This window comes from Lampris incognitus, chromosome 5, assembly GCF_029633865.1.
Source record: "Lampris incognitus isolate fLamInc1 chromosome 5, fLamInc1.hap2, whole genome shotgun sequence".
Taxonomy (NCBI): Eukaryota; Metazoa; Chordata; class Actinopteri; order Lampriformes; family Lampridae; genus Lampris; species Lampris incognitus.
The window spans coordinates 53,432,920-53,451,740 of NC_079215.1; the positions used below are offsets into that span (position 1 = coordinate 53,432,920).

General features: G+C 47.9%; 1 protein-coding gene across 2 annotated transcripts in view; it reads left to right on the plus strand.

Moving 5' to 3' along the window:
* Window positions 1-12,099, plus strand: part of tbc1d1 (TBC1 (tre-2/USP6, BUB2, cdc16) domain family, member 1) — a 93,246-nt gene extending 81,147 nt beyond the window's left edge. For both annotated transcript variants that reach the window (XM_056279528.1, XM_056279529.1), the window contains 3 exons: window positions 3,046-3,215; window positions 11,300-11,476; window positions 11,593-12,099. In XM_056279528.1, coding sequence (XP_056135503.1) covers window positions 3,046-3,215; window positions 11,300-11,476; window positions 11,593-11,892 — 647 coding nt within the window. In that variant the 3' untranslated portion in view covers window positions 11,893-12,099. The remainder of the gene's footprint in view (window positions 1-3,045; window positions 3,216-11,299; window positions 11,477-11,592) is intronic.
* Window positions 12,100-18,821: the final 6,722 nt, after the last annotated feature.

Genomic DNA, 18,821 nt, shown 5'->3' on the forward strand with positions numbered 1-18,821 from the left:
TACAACCCGAGATCCAAGTTTGTAGTTTTTCACCATCATACGTGTTATATCATTTTATTCACCAGTTTCATTCTGGAGATGTTTGACATGGCAGCGCCACTGGATATCGCTTTACATTGGCTTCTTATGGGGCACAGCAGCGTCATACGTCTCAGCAAGTCCAATTTAAACCCAATTATTTAGGTTTTTGGAAGTGTAAATGAAGTGAAAGTTCAGAAATGTCCAGTATTATCAACAGTGGTCCCTGTTGCATCGCTGAGCCGTTTCCTGGTTCAGCATGCAGGAATGACCAGCCTATACTAACCGTAGGTAGAAGTAACCATTCATAAACTACCCAGCTAGCATGGTTGAGAAGTCATAATGGGAAATCATGTACACTGTCTATCTTACTCAGGCTCGTTGCACAATAAGATGCCGTTGTAAAGCTTATTGGCAATGGCTTATCTGTATGTTATATCCTGTTTAGTTACATATTCAAAATAAACCGTCATTCACTCATTCAAAGCTGAGTCTAGCAGTGTTCCCGTGCCCCAAAATCTCTAAAATAAAGCCGTGAGTGGAAAAAACAAAGATTATTAAATATTATTACCGATTGTCCTTCTGATGAACCATCCAGAAGCACTTTCCCAGCATTTAAAACAGGTTGCACAACGTGAGTGATATTTCAGATTACCAATAACAAAGTCGTTTTTGGAGATCTAAATGCATGACTGGCTGTGCCGTTATCACTGATTTGCATGTTGTTAAAAATGAGGACAACTCCTCTTGAGCCATCATTAAAAAAAAATAGTTGGGGCTTGCATTCGAAATAAGTCTAAATACCACTTAATCATCCAGCACTATTTGCTTCATTACTGTCCAGCTAGTATTGGTTTTTCCAAAATGACCATGTGTTTGTGTAAATGCCATCGATTCCTCAGCAGTGCTTGATTTGCCGAAGTGTTAAGCGATATGCAAACTATTATGTTAACCATAGGGAGTTCTGTCCAACATTTACATCATATTTGCTTAAATATGTAAAAATGCCAGATTCAAGAATCCAACTGATGTTCAATACTGTGAACTTGTCTTTACGCATGCTCAATAATCCAGCTAAGAAAGTCAAAGAAAAAGCTGAATCAGTTCATCCGCACAACAACGTTTACTGAGAGAAACGTTTCATCACTCATCTATGTGACCTCTTCAGTCTCAGCTGACTACAGGCATCCCCACCCTTATAAACAACACAGTGGCATAACGACCAAAAACGGTCGGTTTCGTATGGAAACGAGAGTTACAATGGCCATGCGTACTATTCACAGAGGATTGGGGAACGTTTGCAATCACAGCATTGTAAGATGGTGACAGACGTACTCTTAGCCCCCCCCCCCCCCCCCCGGTTCAGGGATGGTCGTTCCCTCTTAACGTAGATGGCCTCTTTGACTCCCCATTCAAACCGGTGTTCCTCCCTATCAAGGATGTGCACATCCTCATCCTTGAAAGAGTGGCCACAGACCTGTAGATGGGTGTAGATTGTGGAGTCCAGGCCTGACATGTTAGCTCTTCTGTGTTGTGCCATCCTCTTGGCCAGTGTCTGTTTGGTTTCCCCCGTGTACAAGTCACGGCAATCCTCCTGGCGCCCACAAATAAAATGTATTCTTATTATTATTACTGAACAGCGTACACTATATTGCTCTGTTTGTGCCGGGGGACCTGATCCTTGGGGTGGACCAATTTCTGGCGCAGCGCGTTTTGGGGTTCGAAAGCAACTGAGACGCGGTGTTTGGACAATACGCGTCTGAACTGTTCTGACACTCCCGCCACATACAGAATCACCACTGGTTTACGCTTAGGCAGCGGTTGTCTTTCTCATCTCTTCGATCGGCTGGTGTACCGTTTGGGCATCTTCCTGGCTTTGACAAACGCCCAGTTAGGATAACCACACTTTACCAGGGCCTGTTTAATGTGGGATCTCTGCCCTTCCCCGGCCGCTGTGTCAGTGGGGATGTTGTCAGCTCGGTAGTACAGCATCCTGATGCAAATGTCGTTATGCCACTGTATTGTCTATAAGGGTGGGGATACCTGCAGTCAGTTGAGACTGAAGAGGTCACGTACATGAGTGACGAATCATTTCTCTCAGTAAATGTTGTATCCAGATGAACTGATTCAACTTCCTTTCTTCGATTACTTTGAGCTTATTGGTAATGTAAAAGTACAATACCCAGCCATGACTTGTTTTCAAATGTTACTCCCTAGATTCTGGCGATCATTAATTTGGACAACAAAATCATATATCACTATATGACAGGATCTGAATTCCATCCCAATAGAGTGCCATTGAAAGATGTTAAATGATCATGTTGAGTGATTGCCCAGCCCTAACTTTGCCTTTTGTTTTCATGGCTGTTTTTTTTCCTCCCCCTCATTTTATCGTTACTGACAGGTATTTGTATTTTCCACACTTCATGGCCAATATCATGCATGGTGCCGAGTCACTGAGCCATACTCACTGGCTCCTCATGCTCCTCTGAGCATAGTGATCGCTACCTCGCTCTCTCACTCTCTCTGTCTCTCTCTCGCACTCTTATTTATATAGTACATGTGTACACACATCTTTTTTATTGAGGAGTTAAGAACCTGAGGCTTGTTTCTTAACCTGTTGTACAATCTCATACAATCTAACCCTTACCCCACCCTGATTCACTGAAAGGTCACATGTACATGCGCACTTACACCTGTAATATGCACACATGCTGTTTTTCTGTATTCATATTCAGGCCTGTTTTTACATTTGATTGAACCCTTTCTTGATGTCAGTTCTTCTATCATGGAAAACCCTTAAGTCCCCGGCTAAAACTGTAAAGTGTTGTTGGCGTGTTTGCCATTGTTAACCTTTACAACAGCAAGTTAGGCCATAAAGGAATCTGATACATTTTCTCTTTGTCTTCCTTGTTTTTGTTCACTTATTTAAACCACCTTTTGTTTTCCTTTTACCTTTCACCCACTCCCTTTTAAGTCTCTCTTTCTCTCCCACTCTCTGCCACACCCCCACACCCACCCCATCAGACATGTTGTTCCTGCAGGGGTCGGAGGTCATCTTTAAGGTCGCCCTGAGTCTTTTGGGGAGCCACAAGCCTCTAATTCTGCAGCATGACAGCCTGGAGTCTATCGTGGATTTTATCAAAACCACCCTGCCCAACCTGGGCCTAGTGCAAATGGAGAAGACCATCAATCAGGTAGTGTGTGTGTGTGTGTGTCTGTGTCTGTGTGTGTCTGTGTGCTTTCGTTGAGGTCTCAGCAGCTTAGTTGCATTCCCTGTTTACGGTTCGAGGGCATTTGGACGTTGTTAATCCACACCATCAATAATGTTGTTCTGTAAATTCAAAATTATAGAGCAAATGGCTCTGGGGCTGACAGTGTTGCTTGCTGGTTTCACCTTGCAGCATACGTATTCGGTCTAATGTGACTAAAGGTCCATCCATACTTCATTCTTCAGTCATGCAACTTGGTAACACAAGTCCATGTTTGAGTTGAATGCCAAATAGCATTCTAATATATATTATTGGTATAAAGTATTGATCTAACCCAAATAGGCAAGCTTCATTTGCTGCAGCAGCAATCGAGGTAGAGGACAACACAAATGCGGTGCACAATATGGTAAGCCAGCATCCCTCTGTAGCGATAAAAGGCAGTAATACTGAATACTGACATTTTGAACGGACAGCAGCAACTGTGGACAAATGGTACCCCCAAGGCAAGCTCACTTCAGATGAATAGAAATATTCCCTCAAATGTTTGAGAAACAAAGACCAATCTTTTGGCTCATTCTTTGGTTCCCACGGTCATGGAAAACTTTGAAAAGTTGTGGAATTTTAACTTGTCAGAGCGGGCAAGCGGGTTTATCTAACATGTCCAACACATTATTAGCTGATTGATCGTGTAGTCAAGCCGAAGGCTCTTGTTATCTATTGCGGTTTAGTTTTTCTAATGTTGCAGAGAGCGATGCATAACCGTTCTGATACGTCCACGGATACGCCACTCTGGCAAGTCTGTTGCCACCAGGGGGTTTGGCTAGAGGGATGACGGTGGATATCGTCAGTCACAGATATATTTATTACGAAACATACAGACAGACATGAAGAGCAGACAGATCTGGCTGGCATGGAGACCTTTCCCCGGCGCACCTCGTGCCCCTTCCTTCCCCAGCTCCGCTTCCTTGCGGTGGCCCCACCCGGCGTGGTGTGCTGTCCATGGCACACACAGCATGTCCCTTGATCCCGTGCCCACAGCCCAGCACTCCCCCTGCAGCGTCAGTCAGCTCTGGCTCTCCCTCCGTCTGCGCCAGCCTGCCGTCTCTCTCATCTATCTCAGTCATCTGGTGTATTCACCTCCACCCAGTGTGGCCGTGACGGTGAGGCTCGCTTGCCATGCTGGCCCAAGAGCTCCGCGAGGAGGATTAGGGCTCCACAATCATGCCAACTTGCCTACTCCTCCTCATTTGCACTGACAAGCAACAGCAACCGTGTCCAATTAGCTGTTCTTCTTCGGAGCCGGTTTCCAGTTCAAACATGTATGGCTATGGCTGAATTGCTCCTTATATGTTACTGTGATTGATGAGCAGCGTCGATGATGAGCAGATAATATGCACTGCAGGCGAGTGGTGGAGGGGTGGGGAGATTTGAATCGAGGGCGAGAGTAATTTGCATATTTGTAGATTCTGGATTTTTTAATGAGGGAGAAGGACGAGATGTGGTTTTCAGGATTTTATCAAGATAACCGAACTTATTTTGAAGAAAAAACACAGTTTATTATATCAAACAGAGCATTTTATGCCTTAAAACATGGCTGGAGGGGGACTTTAATTTTGTTATCTTTTTTTTTTTGGACACCCCCCCTCCCCCTCCCCTTTTCTCCCTAATTGTATCCAGCCAATTACCCCACTCTTCCAAGCTGTCCCGGTCACTGCCCCACCCCCTTTGCCGATCCGGGGTGAGCTGCAGACTACCACATGTCTCCTCCGATACACGTGGAGTCACCAGCCGCTTCTTTTCAGCTAACAGTGAGGAGTTTCGCCAGGGGGACGTAGTGTGTGGGAGGATCACGCTATTCTCACCGGTTCCCCCTCCCCCCCTGAACAGGCACCCCAACCAATCAGAGGAGGTGCTAGTGCAGCGACCAGGATACACACCCACACCCAGCTTCCCACCCGCACACACAGCCAATTGTGTCTTTAGAGAAGCCCGACCAAGCCGGAGGTAACACGGGGATCTGATCCAGTTATCCCCGTGTTGCTAGGCAACGGAGTAGACCGCTACGTGACCCGGAAGCCCAAGTTTGTTGTCTGTAATGACATTAATTAGGCTACGTCACAGTAATCTTGGATAATCCTCCGTGTGTGCAAGTCTGAATTTCTGTAGGTGTTCGCGCAACGTGACGTGCGTTGACGCGTGACGTAGGCACGCGCCTTCATTTTCATCTCGCCGTTCACTCGTAACCTTCCCGCAACCCGCCTCTCCCTCCCTTAACGCCGCCTAACTGAAACGGATACCTAGCCAGTTTGAACCTGTGACATGCCGGGGCAAGTGTTTAATATGCCATGGCTCTCTAACGACCGATATCAACTTTGGTCAGAAGCCGAAAAAGGTGCTGGATGTGCCCTCGCAAGTCACGAAGCACATCCAGCGTAAGAAGACTACGAGGTGGCCCGGGTAGTGTAACGTGCATGGATAAGTAGACACGCTGGCCGCTGGCTGGCGGGTCTGACCCTTTAGTCGAGCGGTTAGCGGGCGATACGGGTTCGCGTCCCGGCCGCGGCAGTTCCTGTGGTTGCGTTGTCCCCCGAATTCGCTACAATACAATTCATGTGGCGATGTTGGGGCCCTGCTTTCGAAGATGTTCCCCGACAGTGAGCTAGCTAGACGGTTTACATGTCGGAGCGCTGACGCGGCCTACCTCAACACGTTCAGTGCTGCACCTTACTTCAGATCTCTTCTCGTTGGAGAGGTGTCGAGGCAGTCTGGATAGGCGGTGTTATTTGGTGTCACTGAAGCACGAGTTGCAATGGAAACCGATGGACTTGCATGTTTGGATTTGTGATGGTGGCGAGGTGCGTACGCGGTATGTCGGCTCTGAGTTTTTTGGTCATGTCCTCGAGTCTGACCGTCCTGACGTCACGCTCCACGAGACCATCGCTTCACAGTCTGGCTGTAGAAGTCTTTGGGATGTGATTGAAATTCTCATGGTCGTGTCCCGTGGACGAGCCGGTGTGGAGCGAGGGTTTTCCGTGAATAAGCAAGTCACGGTGGAGAATATTGTAACGTGCATGGATAAGTAGACTCGCTGGCCGCTGGCTCGCGGGTCTGACCCTTTAGTCTAGCGGTTAGCGATGCCTCCTGCGGTGCGGGCGATACAGGTTCGCTTCCCGGCCGCGGCAGTTCCTGTGGTTGCGTTGTCCCCCGAATTCGCCACAATATGAAGCACTGCGGCTCATCGCTGATAGCATCAGGGCCGCCGGTTGCCTCGAGAAGTTTACCACCACCGACGAGCTTCAGATGTCTGCTTCAGGCGCCAGACAAAGGTACCTTGACGGCAAGAGCCAAGAAGAAGAAAGCAAGCCAACCAAAAGTTGACAAAAAGAAAACGACTCGGGTTGGAGCGTCAACATCTTGAGCAGTCTGCTGATGAATTTCCGGAGAAGGCAGAGAGGCGAGACGAAATATGACATTTATCATTAAGTCAAATAACCTGCGGCGCCAGCACACAGCAAAAATAAACGAGAACGAGCCTGTCAGATTTAGACAATGGCACTGAAGAGAAATTTAAAAGAAAGGAAGGAGACCTGGGTGTTGGGTTCAGACTGACACATAAACTATGGTGGCTGAATGTTAGTTGTTTGCTTGACTGCAGCATCATACCGCTTTGCTTGTTTTTTAATGGCCGTCACGTGAAGGGCATGTAGTTGTTTAAGAATACATTGCGGAGCTTAATTCTCTTTTGTGAATTTGTGCGTGCAGTGCGCACAGCCTTGTTGTGCCAAACAGCTCATAATAATTTCAAAGGAAAGCCATGCTGGTACAGTAAATAACTGAAATTCACTATAGCATGTTTGAGCAATTTTAACCTAACTTGTGGGGCAAGCTAGGGGTAAGTTTTTTTGTTAAAGCCCTTTTTTGAGTTGATAATCCGTTTTAATTGTATATTTGCTAGTCAGTTCAGTTTTCCCTGATGCTTGAAAGCCAGTGTCAGACTTTGCTGTCCTTTGTTATACCATCCATCCATCCATTATCCCACTCTCAGGGTCGTGGGGATGCTGGAGACCATCCCAGCAGTCATTGGGCGTCAGGTGGGGAGACACCCTGGACAGGTCGCCAGTCCATCACAGGTTCAACACACATTCACACCTAGGGGCAATTTAGTACGGCCAGTTCACCTGGCCTACGTGTCTCTGGACTGTGTGAGAAACCCACGCAGACATGGGGAGAACATGCAAACTCCACACAGAGGACGACGCGGGACGACCCCCTAGACTGGACTACCCCAGGGCTCGAACCCAAGACCTTCTTGCTGTGAGGTGACCGCGCTAACCACTGCGCCCCCAAGTGTTAGCTTTTACGAGCAAATTCCATCCAAAGGACAGAACTGTTAAGTGCTCATGACTTGTGAGCATATGTTGAATACTGCAGGGAAGTAAGCAGGCTACTTTAGCTAAGCTGGGGATCAGCTAACAGCGTTCCATTGCTGTACAGTTTATGAGGGGCTCGTGTCACCAACGCCACTTTTCTAGACATAGCAAAAAAACGTGCATAAGAGACAGGCAGCTATCGGCGGTTGGAGGCACCCAAGACTCTGTTATAGTGAATATGAAAATAACCGACAGAGAATGAAAAAGGTTGCCGTTTAATTTTCATACAGTAACTAAAGAACACTTCTGTTCAAGTACTTAAAGGTTGTGGATCGTTATGGAAATTATATTATGGGTCCTTAAAAGTCGTTGAAAAGTTTGGAAATGTTGTTTGTGAAGATTTGTGGGAACCCCGGAGTACCAGTTCATTTTAAAAACACCTCACAGGACTTACCGCTGTCTCCGGTTCACATCCACATCATTAAAAGGGCGTCAGTGGAGGGCCTCTCCAAAATGTCTTTAAAAAGTCAGAACATATTTAGATAGCTAGGATGACGGCTGATGTGACCTGGCTCAGTAGTTTTCACTCTATTCGGGCTCGTTCCTCGTGGTACGTTTTATGCGTATAATATATGTAGGGCGGCATGGTGGCCCACTGGTTAGCACCGTTTCCTCCCAGCAAGAGGGTCCTGGGTTCGAACCCCGGGCCGTCCCAGGTCCTTTCTGTGTGGAGTTGGCATGTTCTCCCCGTGTCTGCGCGGGTTTCCTCCGGGTGCTGCGGTTTCCTCCCACCATCAAAAAGACATGCACGTTAGGGTTGATCTTCCTGCCTGTGCCCCTGAGCAAGGCAGTGGAAAGAAGAACTGGAGTTGGTCCCCGGGCGCTGCAGCTGCCCACTGCTCCTGTGCAATAGGACGGGTTACATGCAGAGAACCCATTCGTTGTGACCTGCACAACGAGTAAAATAAAGTGGCTTGGTTTTCAGATGTGCCATGTGTGAAGGCATCTGCACACACGTCCCTCTACAGCCTCTCTCACTCTGCAGTTCAGAAGGACCTACAGTTCAGCATCCGCGGGCGTGATCGTATGAAAGCTTTCATAATCGAATATGGGAACACAGTAATCCTGTTGACTACAAGGGCGTTAATCTTTCTGCCACACCCGTCTCTTCCTCATACCTTTCCAGCTAAAATCGTGCTGGTCCTGCTGCGTCACAAGCTGCGTGTAGTGGAAAAAAACAAAACAGGCTGCACAGAGAATAGACAGATTGATGAGGATGACGTTATGCTGTGTGGGTGTGTGTACATCCCCGACAAGTCCTACGCCTGCTTGCTGAACGTACAAGGTGCTTTCCCCTGGTGCCCCGAAATTGGAACTGGTATGTTAGCATGAGTGAGTCACTCTTGACACTGTCTGATTCATATATATATATAGTGTTGCAGAGAAAAAACACACACTTGACATGAATGTGAGTCACTCTTGACACTATGCGATTCATATGTAGTGTTGCAGAGAAAAAACACAATGAGTGTACTTCTAGAGGCACCTATTTACATTTTAGGACCACCCCCCCCCCCCCAAGTTGGGCAGTTTCTAATTTTTTCCTACCATCAAATAGTGCCCTGATATCACCAGGGTATATGGTATTACCAGCTTTGGAAAATTAAGTTAAAGGGGGAAAAAAAATAGTAAAATTAAAAGAAAGACGTTGAAAATTGTAAATTGTACGTTGAAGGGGACTGGAGGAAGCTGTCTTTGCTATACCGCCATGCAAATGTTGTTTCCATTGCTTTTTTTGGGGGGGGGGGGTCCCCTTCTCTCCAGTTGTATCCGGCCAATTACCCCACTCTTCCGACCCGTCCCGGTGGCTGCTCCACCCCCTCTGCCGATCCGGGGAGGGCTGCAGACTACCACATGCCTCCTCCGGTACATGTGGAGTCGCCAGCCGCTTCTGTTCAGCTGACAGTGAGGAGTTTCGCCAGGGGGACGTAGCGTGTTGGAGGATCACCCGATTTCCCCCCCCCAGTCCCCCCCCCCCCAAACAGGCGCCCCGACCGACCAGAGAGGGGGCGCTAGTGCCGCAACCAGGACACACACCCACATCCAGCTTCCCACCCGCAGACACGGCCAATTGTGTCTGTAGCGACACCCGACCAAGCCGGAGGTAACACGGGGATTCGAACTGGCGATCCCAGTGTTGCTAGGCAACGGAATAGACCGCTACACTACCCGGATGCCCGCAATTTTCCGTTGTTAACAGTTTTTTGTCACGAGTCCACAAGGCAGCCATACCAACATGTGCCCTGGCTCTGCCACGTGACAGAAGCTAAGCAGGTACGGGCTTGGCTAGTACTTGGATGCAAGACCTCCTGGGAAAACTGAGTTGGCCTATAGTTTATCAGGTAGATATTGGTGTTGAAACATTTACTTTTGTCATCTAGACATACCCAGGTTTAACCCATTACCAATGTACTGCCCGACCCTGAGCACACTGTGGTACAAGGGGCAGAGGTCATAGCAGCCAAAACAATAGTCAAATACCTGGGCGGTTTGTTGGACGAGAGTGGTGGGTGAGAGGAAGTGGCCCTCCAGCTGTCGGGGAAATGCCTGCACGAAGTTTTTACAGCTAGAAAGGCCTATCTGCTAACGGGTCGGTGCGGTGCCACTTTTATTGCACCAGTAATTTGAGGGGCTGTGTGACAGAATAAATGAACCGGGGCTGTGGTGGGTCTTTGCCCTCATGAACATGTCGGGAGGAGCAGTTTCCAGCGGCTCAGCTGGCTGCCAGAGCTAGCATAACTGCTCTCTGTCCCCCAAGGTGTAGCTGACAGATGGGGCAGGGCCCATTGGCAACGCAGCGGAGCGCAGGAGTGGAACAAATTACCTGTGCACGCCAAACAGGACTTGAACCTGATTGGTTTCAAAGGGAAGGTTTAAAAGTGGTTCCTAACGAAGGACTGTGAGTACGCCTCAACTTGATCGGCGGAGGAGGGAGGGCCACTTTTTGAGTATTTTCTGAACTAGTTGTAAAATATGTAAGATATTTGATTTGTGAGTCGTAAACTGTCATTATTTGTATTGTTGTAAACCAAGTTGTCATATTTCTATCGGGCTTATTATGTGTGTTTGTTGCTATTATGGCGACACGGTGGGTGCAGCAGTCAGCGTGGTCGCCTCTCAGCAAGAAGGTCCTGGGTTCGAGCCCCGGGGAAGTCCAACCTTGGGGGTCGTCCCGGGTCATCCTCTGTGTGGAGTTTGCATGTTCTCCCCGTGTCTGTGTGGGTTTCCTCCGGGGGCTCCGGTTTCCTCCCACAGTCCAAAGACATGTAGGTCAGGTGAATCGGCCGTACTAAATTGTCCCTAGGTGTGAGTGTGTGTGTGTGTGTGTGTGTGTGTGTGTGTGTGTGTGTGTGTGTGTGTTGCCCCTGTGATGGCCTGGCGGCCTGTGCAGGGTGTCTCCCCGCCTGCCGCCCAGTGACTGCTGGGATAGGCTCCAGCATCCCCGCGACCCTGAGAGCAGGATAAGCGGTTCGGATAATGGAGTGGAACATGTAAAGGCAGTTTCTAGGTGCAAATCTGATTAACTTAAGTGACCTTATTGATGTTTAAGATAAAACCTTAAGTCTTCTAAACAGATGGGAAAACTTCCCATTTTTTGCATGTGTGCGCATAACTGTGTGTTCGTGTTGCATCCATTAGGTGTGTGAAATGGATGTATCCAAGCAGCTGCAGGCCTATGAGGTGGAGTATCACGTCCTACAGGATGAATTGCTGGACACGCCTCCGACCCTCAGTCAATCCCAGCGGGCCGCACAGTTAGAGAGGACCAATCAGAGCCTCCGACAGCAGAACCTTGACCTGCTCGAGGAACTACAGGTACACACACACACACAACGAAGTAATAAATCGATTGCATCCTTAACATCCTTGAGTATTTTTTTACATCTTTTTTTTCATGTTCTCTGCTGAACCTCTCTTCTTCGCTGCCCCAGGTTTCCCATGCACGAGCGTGTAGCCTAGAGAGCCACATAGAGGCCCTGGTGCAGTCAGAGAGCCGGCTGAAAGAGCAGGCGTGTGCACTGGAAGAGGAGAAAAGACAGCTTCAGAGCACCGTCATGCGCCTTCATGGCCTCCTCGCCAGCCTCGGCATACACACCTCCCCCGATGGACACCTACTCTCACACACTCCAAACAGGGACGGAGACACCATTATACCGACCCAGCAGCAGGAGACGGCCAAGGGGACAGCAGCCCCCCTCCCCCACCCCCTCATACTCCCAGACAATTCTTAGCAGCGTGGACCAGGCCAGTTAAACACTAAACTCAACGGGGGGGGGGGTGTTGTGGGGGGTCGATATGATTAAAGTCGGGCTGGCGAGGGAGAGATTACTATCTACCTCAGCCTCCATCCTCCTCCTAGACGTTCAAGCTCCAGAATGGTCCGGACGCCGATGCCGCAATGCCAAACAAAAGCAAGAAGAAACCTAGGTTTCGGCGACAAAGAGAGAAGAAGAGCTGAGACCAGTATCCTAGAGATGACGACCGCAGAAAAACGCCAAGTGTTGCGATGGATGGAACGGAGAGAGGATGAGGGAGGATGGTGCTTTTTCCACGTCTTCCCAAGATGGTTGACACTCATTCAGACCGCTTTTTTTTTTTTTTTCTATGACTGGCGAACTTTGACCCCGGGTACAGTTTAAATACTTGTCTCCCACCCCCACCCCATAATCCCATCACATAATTGTGGTAAAAACAGCTGATGTTTGATCAGCCGTCTCCAAAGAAAGCACTGTCCATACTGTAATCCATGGAGTAAAACATCACTGCCCTATGCACACTTACATTTTGCACCTGTACTTATATGTGTTACAACAGTAAAAGCTTAGTTTGAAAGCTGCCAATCAAAGTATTGTGTGCGTGTGTGCGTGTGTGTGTGTGTGTGTGTCTCATATCAAAGCCTGAGCAGCAAAAGAATGTCTGTCTTTCCCTATTAAGCACCTGAACAAAGACTCCTGGACCACCCTGGTCACTGATCTAAGAAATGTGAAGATGAATTGGTGCCAAAAGGGGAGAGGAGGTGTAAAAGGAGGTGGAGGTTAAAACAAACATAACAAGAAATAGAAAGTGCGTTGAGGATAAATTTGACGACGAAGTGGGTTAAGGATGGGGGAAAAAAAGCCAGTTATTTGGATAGTGACCGTGGCATTTGCTTACTGTTTCAGTACGCGTCTCCATTTGCTCAAAAAAAGCAGATACTGAGAAGCCACCTGACGTTTCCTCCTCTGTCCTGCCGTAATGAAGACGTAGTCTTCCATGATGCTGTATCCTGTCAGACTTTGGACCCTGTTCCAAATAGGTTTTTTTTTTAATGTCCATTTCCTACAGCGTGTACCGAGCTGACACTTGCAGCCGGAGCGGCTTAACAATGACCGCCCTTGTGCCATAAATCATATTCTTTCCTTTGGCCGTATAACACAGCTATTAAGGAAATGACAAGGCTTTGGTATCAAAAGAAAACTTAACTTACTGAGTGCCCGATCAAGTTCTCTAGCCAAACTCCCCCATGCGGGCGTTCGGTTTAAAAAAAGATATCTAAATCACGAGGAGACGTTCTCTGTTTCAGCAGCTGTAAATCACAACAACCGTGCTGAGTGCACGAAAAGGGGTTTCTGTGCACTGAGCTTTTGCATTTGTGGCCCGAGCTGCACTTCGAGGGTTTGCCTCTATTTATGCGACTAAATCTGTATTAGCGTGTGTGTGTGTGCGTGCGTGCGTGCATCTTGGATTCATGCATATCACTCAAAAGATTGCAAAAACTCAAATTACACTGTAAAGTCACCTGGGGCCCCCCTGACTTGCACGGTTCCTTTGTTTTTAATTGGTGATTAATTGATAATCGTTATTCTGTACTCAAATGAAATGCAAAATGAGAACACATCTAATGTAGTGTTGGTGTGATTAAAGCCTATTTTCTCTGTTCCGTCTCAATGAGTGAGAGCACGAGTGTGTATAAATATCTATAATATAATGTGAGGGGGTTCGAGCCAGTTCCTGAAAGCATGCCACACTTTAAATGGTGGGCGGCTCCTATAAATTGGCGAGCATGTAGAAAAGCACGGGGCATATAAAAGCCAGTCTTGTATTTTACGCTGTGAGCGCTCTAAAGGGAGGTAGAGCATGTTTGGACAGGCTGTCACTCTTAAGTGTGTGCTTGAACTGTCGGTGCACAAAATGTGATAAGGGCAGATAGCAAATATTAAGAAAAATAAGATTTAAAGCTTGCAACACCGAGTCACCGGGCTGAAGATGTTCTGTTCTGAGGTGGTAATGTGATTTCCACAACACTTTTCAAACGACCCAACACCAATTAATTTGAACGTCGTAACACATTTTCATTCCTATCATACTTCTGTCACGGGGAAGATGGATTGAATTTTGTACCATTTAATCTTCCAGAGCTGAGTTTCAGTTTTCGGAAGTTATATTTTTCAAGCCGTCCAAGTGTCTTGCGGATTTACGAGGAAAATGTGACGCAAGCGGAAATTTTTTGGCTCACATATATTATGATGTTAATTTACTGTCCATTTGCTCAGCATTGCCATCCTCTGTAAACAGCACACACAGCCCATGGGGTCACCTCGGCTGGGGGGGAAAAAAACCAAAAACTGGTTTCGTGATACCGTTTCGCTTTTAATGTATCATTGCTCAGCACTTTTTTTTTTTTTACAACTCTGGCATACATCAGTTTGTTTGCCAGAATTCTATTAGCAGTGTTAGTTGTGGTTTTTTTTGTTTTTTTTTAATCTGATCTTCTGAGTAAATTAGTGGATTCTTCTTGCTTGCTGATCTGTGCCTTTTCACCAGAGCCACGCCGGACGCATCGGTTCAAATCTGAACTTGATCCGTTACGATGACTGATGATAATGACGATTGTGTTTCTCTGACATGCATTATGTCTTTCTCCAAACCTAAAAAAAACCACCCTTGCACTAGATATTTTCATTTGAAATGAGAAATCTTGTTATTCCAGATACCTTTTATTTGAGACCTATATCTCTTGCTGATCAGAGTACTGGCTACCATCTATGCCCACTTCAGCAGGTCTCGGTCCACAATTTCTTTCTCACTAGATCCAGAAATGGAAATGTATTATTATTATTATTATTATTATTGCCTTTATTTAAACTGAACAGCTCTGATGGACTCTGGGAAATGAAGTCCTGTAAGAGCTACAGACTTGCCTAAGTCCTTCAACAAAGCGCTAAAAACGTTCCTCTTCCAGGCCTACCTTAATCCATAGACGGTCCCTAACCAAGACTGTTACACATAGATTTGTGGTATTGTCTGGCCAAATTGTAATTTGAGTCTCCTACTAATATTAGTTAACATGTCCCTGCCGGTGATCTGGCTATAACTCTCTCATGCTGATGTGGTTTCTCTCTAGAGCCTCAGGATGCTGTATGTTTGCACATATCTGCTAATAGCTGGCACTCTTGGATCTCTGTGGGGAAGAAGCATCTGCTAAATGAGACAATGTAAAATGCACCGAGGAGGTAAACGACACAATGTTCATCGTTGAGATCTGGTGAGCACTTGTGCCCGGATAGTCTTAGCCAGCTCTCCAGATGAGCGAATCTAAAAACGGAAGTATCACCTGCTATCTTGAGTTCTGCTGATGTTGTGCAAACAGGCCGTGTGTACAGTACGTGTTTGTGCCAACCCAGCAGTGTGCCAAGACGCTGCCGGGCCTTTGGCCAGAGTTTTGTTTCTCCATATCTCTTCCACCATCGACCTCAGCTGAGTTGGACCCTGCCCTTCCGTGACTTGTGCTGTACACCGCACACGGAGGCGTCGACCCCCGTCCACACGTTGCACCTTAAGGCCCCTCCCCGTACGCAGCCCCAAATTATTAACAAAAACAACATATTAATAAATGCTACAAATAAGTTGCCTTTATTGTAGGAGGGGGGGGGGGCAGTACTTCATTACAGCGCCTTGTGAAAATCTTTAGTTCCACGACCTCTCAGGGTCCTCGCTAAGTTAGGGTTGGGTGGGGTGGTCCTATGTCCCCCTCCAACTTCCACATTTCTTCACCTTTGTGTGAGAAAGAAAGAAGATCAGAGTTTTATTGATTATAGATTGATTATGAAGGAGGTCTTTAGTTGCAATGATAAGAAGCAGAGGTCAGTGTATATCTGTGGTGCACATAGATTGCGTGTGTAGTATACTACATGAGCTTGTCAAACACTGCTTCCACTCCATGTGGGGGAGGGGTAAGACGGTGATCTTTGAGCAATATACCTTATCCCTTCACCTTTATACACTCACAGACACAACCACATAGACCAACACCTTTACACCTTGATGTGGCGTATTAATTAATGCAGGTGTAATCATTATTGTTGCTGTCATCAGAGATATTTAACAGGACCTGGCGTACCGACTGTAGACGGCACTGCTCTGTACAAAAGGTCAGATGGATTCAGTAACAGCGTGTTTGAGCTCATAAAGCTTTATTAGGGCAGTGAATCTTGATAAGGGCAGGCAGCTTAGCTATAGAACTACACATCTGGCGGCTTTAGATATAGATACTGGCAATGAAGGCAGCTCCTGTTTATAATATGCCTATTGACTTTGGCCTTTGTTGATGAGATAACGTGCGCTACCTAAGGGCACCTTTAGCTAGAGACCAAATGTATTTACCCAAGCCAGTGCTGGGGAGGGGGGAGGGAGGGGGGGAGACAAGGTGGGGCTTGCTCTGTTTCCTTGCAAACTGGTGACAACGATGACAAACGAGGACTTGGTTCCCTAAATGTCATAGATTCTTCGGCGCAGTGGTTGTACCAGTTCGGGCTTTTCTCAGCTATCCGCGTCGCCAAGCGACCTGCACGACCGGCCGTCACACCAATCCATCACCTGCGTTGTGCCACTTGAAAATTAAACCAAACACACTTCCTCGTCGCTGACGCTGCCAGGAATGCTTCAACAACTACAAAGGGCAGCCTGATGCGCCTGGAGCCAAACGTCTTCTGTCTTGATTGTCGGTGCTACGTGCCAAACGAAGGGCGCAAATAATAAAAAAAAGGAAAAAAAGAAAAACATTCGATCTCGGTCGACCGACCAGCCGACGTGGGCGCGCGCGCGCGAGCGCGTGTTTCGCCGTGGCGCGCGGGCGTTCCTATGTTTATTTCTAGCGTGGTGTCGTTTTGAATGCGACGCGTACTCCCACTTGTTGTGTGGCGTCCGGGGAACGTGACGGGCACGCGCGGCAGAGCCCCTGTTGGGGGAGGACCCGCTGAAAGGTCACGACTCTCACCACGCGGACAAATCTGTAAATGGACCGCATCTGCGACTCGGCCACCCGCGAAGATAACGGCCAAGAACGACATTTAACGAAACATTGCTTCGGGCGTTCGGGTGGCGGTCTATTCCGTCGCCTACCAACACGGGGGGTCGCCGGTTCGAATCCCCGCGTTACCTCCGGTACAGAAACAACTGGCGGTGTCTGCGGGTGGGAAGACGGATGTGTGTGTGTGCGTGTCCTGGTCGCTGCACTAGCGCCTCCTGTGGTCGGTCGGAGCGCCTGTTCGGGGTGCGGGGGGGATAGTGTGATCCTCCCGCGTGCTACGCCCCCCTGGCGAAACGCCTCACTGTCAGGCGAAAAGAAGCGGCTGGTGACTCCACATGTATCGGGGGAGGTGGTAGGTAGTCTGCAGCCCTCCCCGGATCGGCAGAGGGGGTGGAACAGCGACCGGGAAGGCTCGGAAGAGTGGGGTAATTGGCCGGATACAATTGGGAGAAAAATGGGGGGGGGGGGGGCACGTTGCTGTCATGTTAGTGTAAACTACTAATAAGACACGTTAGCCCTTAATTAGCGGGTCTGACTCTTTAGCCGAGCGGTTAGTGATGTCGCCTTGTGATGCAGTATACCTCGTATCGAATCCCGCACCGGGCATGAAAATAACCGGTTACATTGGTGGGATCCGGAAGTGTGCAGATCCTCAGAAGTCTCTTCGGAGCGCGGGAATAACAAAGCGCGAGGGCGCGCTTCCGGGGAGGGTGACGACTGTAAACTACTAATAATACACGTTAGCCCCTAGCTAACGGGTCTGACCCTTTGGCCGAGCGGTTAGTGAAGTCGCCTTATGGTGCAGTACACTCCGTATCGAATCCCGCACCTGGCAAGAAAATAACCGGTTGGTTACATTAGGTTGTGTTACATTAGGGGCATCTCTTATTGCTTAAGCAACAAGAAGTTTGGCAGTGGGTTACCTTTCATTTCATATGAAGTGTGAATGTAGCGCATTTAGCGTCACAAGTTGTGTTAAGCCAATCAAAAGTGCCCAATAGTTAAACGTTAAATGCACATGGGGATGAGGTAACACAACGCAGCCCAGCCCAGCTATCATGAATGTTGATTTGTGAGCTAATTAGCCGTATAATAACACGCACAATAGCGTGTGCTGGGGATTGTGTGTCATGATACGGGGTTTTGCCAAACTGCGTATTTACGGAGCAATAACCGTGAAGCTCCGTTGTCAAGGCGTGGCGGGATTTAAGTAAATATATAATCCACAAACACTTGGCGAGCCATCACGCTGCTCCATCAACAGCCATCGTAGTAAAAAAAGAAATTAATTATTGCTTTGGGGCTTCCAAGCCAGGGTTGTGTACTTCTTAGGTAATTGAACTCAGGTAAACGCAGCATGTCGTTAATAAGACACGCGCCTCTCTCCGCGGGGAAACGTCCTTTCATGAACGCTGCGTGCGCGGGGAATCCAGCTGTTCGAATCCCCGGGAAGCGGAACCGGCCCATCAGAACACAGAGCGGAGCCGGTGTCAAAGGCCGCCGGTTTCGGTCGTTACGCAACCGCGTTGTCAAAAGGGCGGGGATACCTGCAGTCAAGCTGAGACCGGTGAAGTCACCCGGATGAGTGATGAGACGTTTCTCCCATCAAACGCTGAGTCCAGATGTTCTGGTTGAACTTCCTGGGTTTCGGGAGAGCACATCTGGTTATGTTTAAAGCTTATAGTGATCCGCTGTAATTTGGTGGACGAACCCAGGCCGTGCTGTAAAAGGTTATTGGTAAACTTGGAGCCTGCAAAATACAATCAAATTTAACCCCCCCCCCCCCCCCACTAAAACGATAGCAGAAACTGGGCGATATGAATACTTGTGTGAGCACCAGTTCAATTCTAAGCTGCATTCTGAGCAGGTTGA